We start from the raw sequence: 10,562 nt of genomic DNA, 5'->3' as shown, positions 1-10,562 counted from the left end.
CATTCTCTCTCCAAACTGGAAAGTCCCAGGCATTTTAATTTGTCTCATTTTCCAGTTCTCCTTCTCTGTGTCTTTCCTAACTATCCTTCCTGCAATACAGACACCAGAACCTCACTGAGTAGGCAAAATGTGTGTGCACCAAAGTTTTGCACAGTGGAAAAAAATCATGCTTTCTGGTTTATTCACAAGGCAGCATTGAGACAGGCCTGACATTATTCTGAATAAATATGCCTGGCACCACCTCCAAGAAATTTATGTCATGGGCCTGTCAAAGCTCTCCTCCTCCTCTGTCTTCAATCTTTTCTTCACCCTCCTACTGCATGCTCACATTCCTCCAAGCCAAGTCCACACTGCTCTCCATTTTTCTGCTACACCCCCACTTTCCAAGCCTGCCTTTCCAATCTAGGTAGACATCTTGCATGAACTGATTTACTGTGCACAAAACACTGCTGAACACACTATGAAAAAATATGGGAGATGTGCACCACTGCCTCATCCCAGAGCTAGCCTCATCCCAGAACTAGCACCTGCATTTGCATTGCTGTTGGCAGCAGTTGTTACCATGTATATGATGTAAAGATATATTATTTTCACGTATGCCTGCTTGAGCTTCTGTGTGCAAGTTTGGAGGGGCCAGGCCCACCTTCCTGTGCCTAGAACGATGGATCAGGCCACACTGGACCAGGATACATTTCAACCTCTCAGCCACAGAGCCTGCACCTCCCACAACTTTGCCTTCAGTGCTGAATATCAGCACCCAGATGAGTCAAAACACCACTGCTAGTCAGAAGAAGAGAGGTAAGGATAAATACTATCAAATTCCACCTCTCTTTCCTTCTATCTTTGCCTCTGCATAGGAAGTCCACACTTTTCACAGCCATTTTGCCAACACTGGCAAGTGTGTGGTGAAACAGGCACTAACCAGAGTGAAGCATGCAGACACTGGTTCTCTGTTAAAGGGAAAGTAGTCAGGCAAGTGGTTTAGATTTCCACAGTGAGCAGCTTGGGAAGGGCATTTCTTCAGGAAACGACTCGCCCACCATTGCCAAGTGCACAGATTTTGCTTGTGCCCCCTGCCTGTGCATTGAGGTTGCTGCCAGCCTTGCTTGTGCCTTTGCATCTGGGGCTTCCCACAACACCCACAGCTGCTGCTGCTAAGGACAATCTCCTTCCATAGTAATGTGTATTCTGGCATCATCTTAAACAAGCATCACTAGCAGGATTTAGTCAAAGAAATCTACTGGCAGTTTTATTTTGCACTGGAAATTGGTAAAGTATATTTAAAATCAGCTTAGATTTTACAAGAGGAGTCTGATTTGGCTCATCACAAAATAACAGAATTCTGACATTGATCTAAGAATGATCAAAGCCTACAACAACACCTTGGCAGTCCTAGAATGTACTAGATTATAACCCCAGGCATTTTTTGAATAATATTTAAAATAAAACATTTCACAAATGAGCCTCGAAGTCTTAAATTAGTTTAAATTTGTTAGAAATGCATAGCCCAGTGATTGCATAACTTCACTGAAGATGCAGTTTATGGCAATATCAGTGAAAAGAGAACATTTTCCAAACATTACCACAAACAGACAAATTATATAAAAAACATTCGTACTGCAGAGTAATACAAAATAAAAATCACCTGATCAGCTCAAGAAATATTCATTTATATCTTTGAATTAACAAAATTACTCTGTACAGTTGCAACAAGACTTCAGTTTTACAAACTGATATTTAGTTGAACATATTTATGACACAAATTATACACTATGTACAAACCTAGTTCTTCACAGAGCTCTTTGTTCAGCATGCTTCAACACAGAAGTGATTTACCAATTTCTAGGATAGGATTCTAGCTCTTCCTTTAATTTAAATACCAAAACACTTCTCAAAACATGAAAAAAAAAATCCATTTGCTATCACATGGTGCTGTTCTTAAGTCACTTGTTTGTTACCATATGTTACAGAAGAGTAGAACCAGTCACAGCAATAAATAAATGTGCTTATTATCAACTGAAGACTTGTATTCACATGATCACACTTTCAACCTGAGTGCTTTTACAAGACTGTAGGATCCATTGATCTTTGCTTGCCTTGACACGTAGATCAAAATTGCAACTGCAGGTACTGCCACTGCTGCTACAGATGAGAATGCAATAATCAATGGTATCATCTGATCTGGTTCTTCCAATCTTGCTGAAAATGGAGACAAAAGGAGAAAAAAATTGTGTAAATATTCTTTGAAACAGATATATGTACATCACTGTAAAAGCAGTGTTATTAATGACCTTCATTTGGAACATATTTCTGTTTTCATGCACAAAGCATGTTTTTTGTGTTTTCCTTACATTTTCTCCTTTAGTAACTTCATATTACATACTTTAATTTCTAGCCACTATCTCGATCTTAAATTTGCTTTGCAAGTTCAAACCCATCTGATATCATCTACATTGAAGAATACCATGAAATTAATGAAGAATACAAGAGGAATACCACATACTTTACTCAGGAAACGTTTGAGTGCATTTCAACCTCCTGGAATTCATCTTTCAAGGGGAAGACCATGTTTTAAAAGTCCAATATTTAGTTATTTTTGTGAAACAGAACTTTCTCTGGATTAGTCTCACTGTTCACGCATGTGGACAGAAATGCAGCTGGGATCCACATTTTTCTGGCCCTATCCCTAAAGCTACCACACCAACTCACGTAAGAGAGACAATGACATCCACACTGAAAGGAGGTTAAATACAGCTTATTCTGACCAGGTTGTTTGGTTTGATTTTGGGTGAGGGGCTTTTTTTAGGTTAACTGCAGTACTGTCATGCAAGGATCAGCTATGAACTAGTTGTGCTCACCTTGACAAAAAATTCACTAGAAAGTACAAACAAAGTAGGATTAAGGCAATAGACCCACCCATCTACAACAGCTATCTCGATCTCTGAAATGTTGTTCCAACCTTACTGGAAATATGAAGTACATATCTGCTTGTATAATTTTTGGTGACAGTGCAGAGTATAAATTTCCATTCATTGATGGTAGAATAATTTCTCCTGATGGGCTTTTTTTCAGGACAATCTCTGAGGGTATATATGCTACATGTAATAGTGATATTTTCTACTTTAACATTTTCTGATGGATATACTAACACAGCAATATTTTGGAGAGGAACTGAAAATAAATGCAAGGTAGGATTTAGCAACAAACAGAAGCAAAACTCGTGAGGCATCAGCAGCTTTTACAGGCAAAATACTAACCCAGTCAATGGGCCCACTATAGTAGTTGAGCACATGGCTTTAGACACTACTCTGTCACCAGCTATCCTTCACACACTGAAGCCAACAACAGCTGGCAAAAAGAACATTTTATCAATTGATGGAGTATGTTGCATAACTTTTACATTATATGGAGCCTCTTCTTCTTTTCTTATTTCAAATTCACTATTTATTTGTTTGAGTTCATGAAAGGGCACAGACCAACAAAACCAGAGGTCTATGTCCACTTTCAACACAAGAGAAACAGAAAAGGCAAAGGAAGGAGTCCTAGAAGTGTATTTTTTTTCCACTAGGTTCCTCAATTTTATATCCTGTTTTCAAAAGATGGAAGTGGAAATATGAAAAATGTTGAGGCAGCAATTATTTTGCGTATCTACTATTTTGGACTGAAGTTTTCACTAGCATTAAGACCACTTACGACAAAGACCTGTACAACTTATCTCAGTTTTTTTAAAGACAATTCATTCTTAATGAAACTGAAGATGTCACTCTATCTGCATAAAAGAAATCCTAATATGAACTCCGTAGAGCATTTATATTAACTAACATTTGACATAAGTACTATGTGCTGAGACTACTCTCCCAGTTCATTAAAGGTATGCATGTGTATTTTCCTGCATCCCTTAGCCAAGCCCTGTCTGCGGTATATTTGCTATCTATTGTTTCAAGGGTTGTGAACCCATCACCAATTTTCTTTTATAGAGTACTCCTAAGAGATGTAACATTTGCAGATATGCAAGGAATGGTAACACTTTGTCCTTGTTTTGCTTTGCTTGAAGGGGAAATCAAAAGTGTATTTTTTTGTGCAGCTATTAAAATAGTAAAGAATAGGGAAGAGAGCTGAATTGGTGGCAGAAGTGATCCCAAAGCAATACCCTTTTGACATGCAAGAGGCAGAAGCAGCAGAGCTAAAGGTGAGAAGCCTGATTACTATTGAAAATGACTTTGCTATCATTTCATCTTAAGTTGAGGAACCAGCATTTTGTGTAGCTTAAATGCAGATTGCAAGAGGAGGAAACAGAGTTGTAACTTAGGGAAGAAGCAAGGAGCTGTAACACAGTGCTTCCACAGAGCAGTTTCAGCACACACTTTCTCCTGGAATATTTTGTATGCAGATTTCCACTGAGGCCTGTTTGGAAGGAAATACAGGCACTGCATACCTTCTTTACCTCAAGCATACATTTGTCAGTTGGAAGGAGTGATGGAAGCCCCGCTGACTTACGAACATTTCATAAGCTATCTGTACTGAGGCAGACTTCATGCTTCGTTGTTTAAAGCTTCCTAAATGACTTAGTGATGTTAGGGCCACTTTTTAATTCCATTGACATCAAAGACAGAATTACCTCATCCTTCACAAAGAAGATCTGAACCTAAAATATATAAACCAAAAAACTTGTTTTCTGGCTCGTTCTACAAACCTTGAACATGTAATTTCACAGATTTTTCTTCCTTGCCAAATGGATTATAAGCTTCACATTCATAAAGCCCCAGATCTTGACTTTTCAAGTTCTGTATAGTTAAAGTTGCATTTCTAAAAATTTTCTCAGACTCCCCAGTGGCCTTCTTTTTCTTCCAGGAGATCACAGGAGCTGGATTACCAGAACTAGTACATTTCATTGTCACAGTTTCTCCTTCTTTAAGAGCAGCAGTAGGGATAACAGTGATCATTGTGTTCTTTGGTCCATCTGAAAGGAAGAGTCCTATAGTAAATCACCACTGGATTTTTAGTGATGGATCCTACATGTCCTACTGGATGTCAGCCTCCCAACATTAATTTCTTTTTCATTCTCAAAAAGAAAAGTAAAGCACACAGTATCAGAGATTCCATACAAACCCTCCATAGCCTAAACATACTAACCAAGTACTTCTAACCATGTAGATCAGTTTCTCACTCATTCAGATCTGGACTTTAGAATGTCATTATATTTAAGATTTCATGACTTTGTTTTGTTCGTCAGCACTGCTCCTTTCTTAGGGAAGAGCAGAGGACTACGTTGATTTTTTTGTTCTCACAGGGTTTTGTTTAATTTGACGGTTGTATTTATCACTGAAGAACTAACTAATTAATTTTAAATTACTGGGAAAACTTTACACATACTTACATTTCACATTAAGTGTGATTTCACTTCTACTGTTCCCAAACTTATTTTCTGCTATACATTCATAGTCTCCTCCATTTTGGAATGTCACAGATGGAAGAAGGATACTCCTGGCACTGTCAGGGCCCATGTCTGCGTTGTCAGATTTTCTCCTTAAAATAATCTTGGGAGGAGGGCTACTTTCAGCAGAACATTGTATGGAAACATTTTCTCCTTCTTGAACTGTTGTAGAAGGTTCAATGGAGAATTTTGTAATGACTGGAGCACCTGCATGACAAAAGAAAAGGCTGTTAAACTAACACAAAGGTACTAAAGATGGAGAGGTTTTTAAGAAAGCGGGAATTGCTTGCTCAAGGATCTGTTTATTTTGGTTTTGATCCCAGACAATCTAAGACTTTTGGCTCTATCAAAACAGTAGCAATCAATCAGTCAATCATAAAATATTACAACAACAATATTATTATGTCCAAAAGATTTTTACCATTAAATTACTATTACATTTATTACTAATGACTAAAACTACTAGTTCAAAGAAGGAGACTGTGATGTCCCTGTGAAACAGCTACATACATTGTATTTCAAGGAAACAAGTGTGTGTCCCTCCACCACTTTCTCAGATTCTTTTGTGACTTTGAATGTTGCATTGTGTGAAATGTATAGAAGTGTGAACATACAACAGCAGTACAGAGAGAATTAGCCGAAAATTAACTATAGAAAGAAAAAGTCCAACTCATGAAGAGCAGCCTTAAATTGAAGCTGCATCCTGAATATGCAACAAGGAGGGCCCCGTATTTTCCTAATTTTCAATATTTCAGCCTCCTCCAACCTAACAGAGATCTGCCAGTTAGGTACTGGATAATACAAGTGAAACTCAAGCAGAATTGTACCTTGTATAATAATGTCCACAGTTGCTTTCTCTGTTTTATTGGTTACCAGATTAATTACTTCACAGATATACAGTCCTGAATCATTGAAATGGACATGGGGAATAGAAAGAACATTGTTATTTGTCAGATGCTGAATGCTTTCTTCAGCCAAATATTTATTCCAAACTATTTGTGGTGGTGGGTTACTCTGAGTCACACAAGTAAGGTTTAGAGAGTCTCCTTCCATTGGTGAGTTGCCTGGAGATGCAGTAATGATAGTATTTTGTGGACCAACTGTAAGAGAACAAAAGGAAGACAAGATCAGTAAGTAAATGAAGAATGACATGCACATCTCTAACACTAGCTACTTTAGAGGTACATTTCACAGAATACTAAGAAAAAAATGAATAATGTGTATCGCAGTAACGCAGTGGAAAAATTCTTCCAGGCTCAGTAAGATGTTTTGCTTACAGCTTTGAAAGCTAAGCTAGACAAAATGTGTACAATTTTTGGTTTTCTCTTTTTTTTTTTTTTTTCTAATTATCATTTATGACTAAAATTGGAATTCCTAAGCATACAATACAATTTTGAAAACATTTAGCAGTGTGATACCATTTTTCTTCTGGTCTTTACTGTCTGACAGACTGTCTAAGGCAAGAGAAGAGAGTTACTAAAGCATTGCCTAACTTCTGCCCTGAACACAGTGGATATTTAATTACTCAGTGAGTGCTACTGAATACAATAGAATCCAGTATATTATTGACATAAATAATATAGGTAAGAAGTGCAGATTATAAATTTTTTTATAGTACACACTTTATTAAACCATTTCACAAAACTCAACATATTTTGTGTGAAAGCCCTAGTACAAAAATACTTACAATTTGCATTAAGTTTCTGAGAAGATGTTCTTTCTTTGGGTTCAAAATCCATATCAGGAATTAGTAACCTGGCCACACAGGTAATCTCTTTCCCAATATCTTCAGCCACAGGATGAAATGTGTATGTCACAATTTTGGTCTCTGTATTTGTGCTGCCATCTTCAAAGAAATTTCTCTCATGAAGAACATACTCATCTTTCTTTAGGAGAACTTCCAGGCCATTAGAGGGATACACATCAGGAATTTGACAGATGACAGTGGCTGGTTCTCCAGCAACTAAGGATGAGCGGATCTCAATGATAGGATCACTGGGGAAAGCTAAAAGAATAAAATCAATTTCTTTAGACTAGCAGAGATGAATAGTAGGGTCAACATAAGAGCAAGATCCAGACATTAAACATCTTGAGTTTAGAGGTGCTCAGAACATGACATTCTATCAACTTTATTATAAGACATATCTTGATCTGAAGACCTACAAGTCTTTTATAAGCAGTTCTTTTACTAAGGGGAATTTGATTTGTACAATTGCTGAAATATGATCACAGAATATCTAGTAAGATTCAGCATGGCACCTAGGCAGTGATACAGCTGCCTAAACATAGGCATTCAGAGCAATCCATACACTAGTGCTATCCTGTTTTCTGTGCTGGTAGGTTTAGACATCTGAGTCACTCCCCTGCAAACTACAAAGGCTTTGATTCTTTTTCTCCCCCAGCTCTGTGAACGCATTCAGGCAGTTTTGGCTTTCAAGAATTACCAGAAATAAGAAAAAATAATACTAGTACATACAATCTTCAGTGCAGAAAGCTAAGCAGAGAAGGAGACATATAAAAGGAATCATCTCAGAAGGAAGTATATGTTGAGCTATAGCAGACTCATTATCCTAGAATTAAAAGCTAACTGGTAACCACAATATCTAAAACAATTATTGAGTTTTCTATCAACACGTACTATTTAAAGAGAATTTTGCATTTTTACTTACAGTAAGGTTCAACTTGGACCTGCTTCTCTTTTTTCTCTTTCTTCTCTTTCTCATCACATGTGACAGTACAAAGATAAGCATGAGAATTCACACTGCTAACTGGATTCATAGTCAGTGTAGAATATGTCCTGTGGTTGCTGACTTTTCCTCCAAGGGGGTTGTCCAAATGTGTTCTCCACGAAAAACTTGGTGATGCACAGCCAGTAGAATTGCATGTGAGTATGAGTGTGTCTCCAATCTGTGCAACAATTCTCTTAGCAGGTATAATCTCCATTTCAAAAGCTTTAACTACAAAAGGAAAAACACACATCAATTCAGCATTTCCCTCAACTTTTATCTCCCTATTTCTTCTCATGTTCTACTGTGACATGAGGTCTTTCAATGTTTCAATTCTTTACTTTATAGTTGTGTGGAAATTAAACTAATAAAGCTCATGCAGTGGTTTACACATTCAAAACACCCCATAAACATTGCTATTTTTGTCAAAGATAATACAGACTCAGATGACTAACAGATAATTTTCATGTATAAAATGGCATAAACCAAATGCTGGCAGTGAAAATAAATGCATTGGCACAATATAACTTTTTTTTTTGTCAGGTGGAGCTGGTTCTAAAACTTTGTAACATTTGAGGGGAGAGGTAGCAGGTAGATAGCAAAGACAACAGCAGAAACACTTCCAACAGGACATTTAGTACCAAACTTGACTGACATTGTCAGGAATGACAGTAAAAAGTCAAACATGCATTGATATACTGCAGTTGTCTCCTAGACTGTCTTTTAGCAAACTCAATAGGAAAACGACTGAGTCATTGCAGAGCACAGAAAAACTCAAAGTAAATGTCAAAAAAAGCTTCCTGACATTTTGACAGAACTTCTTAATTGACAGTTGTATTCACTGAAATGAAAAGGTAACTGGAGCAAAGTGAAATAAAGATCGAACAGCAAATTTTAGGTCAGTTTACACTTAACAAAGTTAAAACAAATAAAACAAGCAGCACCAACCCCCACCTTCCCCAACTTACCAGTCCTTAACACACACAAAATTACTAGCACAGCCTGGCTTGTTCTTCCCATCTCTTTAAACATTTGTAATTGCTGTTACTGGGTAAAGAAAGTAAATTCAAGAGTTTTGCTTTCTATCTTCTGTGAAGAAGCACAGCGAGATCTTGCTGCTCTGCAACAGTTTATTACAAGAGCTTCAGAGTGCTCTTTATAAGGGCTCTGCTCGAGGTGGAGTGGGAAACCCCTGGACGGGAAAAACCAGAGCAGGGAGGAAGAGACCCACATCGGGCCGTGCCCATTGGCTCAGCGCCCTCTGCTGCTTCTGTGAAAGCCCAGGAAAATAAATGGTAACACTCGTAAATACAGTGCCTACTGCATTTAAAAAAATCAGTTTCAGATCTGATCCTGCAAACAACTGATAAAATGAAAGAATGTGCGTAAGTCCAAGTAATTGAATGCAACTATATCACAGATAAAGCAGTTATTCAAATTTGCTTTTAATGAAAATATTTTTGTGGGTCTTCAGAATACTTCTAACAATGCTCAGCTCTGTAAATAACATTACATGACTCAGTATTTCCTTTGAAAACTGTGCTACCAGTTTGAGAGGTGATGTTACTCATGATCCCAAGTATGTTTGATCTCTAAAAATGAAGAAATATCATCAGATAACAGAAGTCTGGAGATCTGACTTCATCAACTTGAATCAGGCTCATACTGTTCAAATTAACTGAATTAACTAATATTCCCAATACCACTTTGCAGTGGATATACAAATCCAGTTTGGAATATTTCTGAGGACAACTGTTAATGGCTAATAAGGCAGCAATGTTATGAAAAAAAGTAAAATAACATTTTCAATGTATAATTTTCAATTGGAAAATGCTATAAATGCAAAGAATGGATAAAGGCTTCTAAATCTCAGTTGTTTATGTATTCAACTACTTGAGTAATTTAGGCACTACAGAGGGATCTGGACAGGCTGGATCAGTTTGCGGAGGCCAATTGGATGAGGTTCAACAAGATGAAGTGTCAGGTCCTGCACTTGGCTCACAACAACCCTGTGCAGCACTACAAGCCCAAGGAAGAGTGGCTGGAAATCTGTCCAGGGCAAAAGGACCTGGGGGTGCTGATTGACAGTGGCTGAACATGAGCCAGAGTGTTCCCAGGTGGCCAAGAAGGCCAATGGCATCCTGGCCTGTATCAGCAATAGTGCAGCCAGCAGGACCAGGGCAGGGATTGTCCCCCTGTGATCCACACTGGTGAGGCCACACCTCGAGTGCTACGTCCAATTCTGGGCCCATCACCTCAAGAAAAATATTTAAATGCTGGAGAGTATCCACAGAAGGACAGTGGAGCTGGGGAAGGGGCTGGAGCACAAGTCTGACAAGGAATGGCTGAGGGAGCTGGGATTTAGCCTGGAGAAAAGGAGTCTCAGGGGGAACCTTAGCGCT

The 10,562-nt window shown here is 38.1% G+C and overlaps 1 protein-coding gene across 1 annotated transcript; it reads right to left on the bottom strand.

Annotated features, from left to right (window-relative positions):
* Positions 1-1,509: 1,509 nt before the first annotated feature.
* On the bottom strand, positions 1,510-9,221 carry VCAM1 (vascular cell adhesion molecule 1). Its single transcript, XM_082286921.1, has 7 exons — positions 9,129-9,221; positions 8,104-8,391; positions 7,122-7,439; positions 6,262-6,534; positions 5,378-5,641; positions 4,694-4,960; positions 1,510-2,199 (listed from the first exon to the last, which is right to left on the bottom strand). The coding sequence occupies exons 1-7, from the start codon at positions 9,190-9,192 to the stop codon at positions 2,039-2,041; spliced, it is 1,635 nt and encodes a 544-aa protein (XP_082143047.1). The 5' UTR covers positions 9,193-9,221; the 3' UTR covers positions 1,510-2,038.
* Between the last annotated feature and the right edge of the window lie 1,341 nt (positions 9,222-10,562).

This window comes from Coloeus monedula (genome assembly GCF_965178545.1).
Source record: "Coloeus monedula genome assembly, chromosome: 9".
In the NCBI taxonomy this organism is placed as follows: domain Eukaryota; kingdom Metazoa; phylum Chordata; class Aves; order Passeriformes; family Corvidae; genus Coloeus; species Coloeus monedula.
This window is presented reverse-complemented; position numbering and strand designations above follow the sequence as displayed.

Excerpts from the sequence above, each read along its gene's own strand:
- VCAM1 (XM_082286921.1), bottom strand. The coding sequence starts at position 9,192 with ATGTTTAAAGAGATGGGAAGAACAAGCCAGGCTGTGCTAGTAATTTTG. Across the intron at positions 7,440-8,103 it reads GGTCCAAGTTGAACCTTACT|CTTTCCCCAGTGATCCTATC; the intron begins GTAAGTAAAAAT and ends TTATTCTTTTAG. Across the intron at positions 5,642-6,261 it reads TGTGGACATTATTATACAAG|GTGCTCCAGTCATTACAAAA; the intron begins GTACAATTCTGC and ends TTTGTCATGCAG.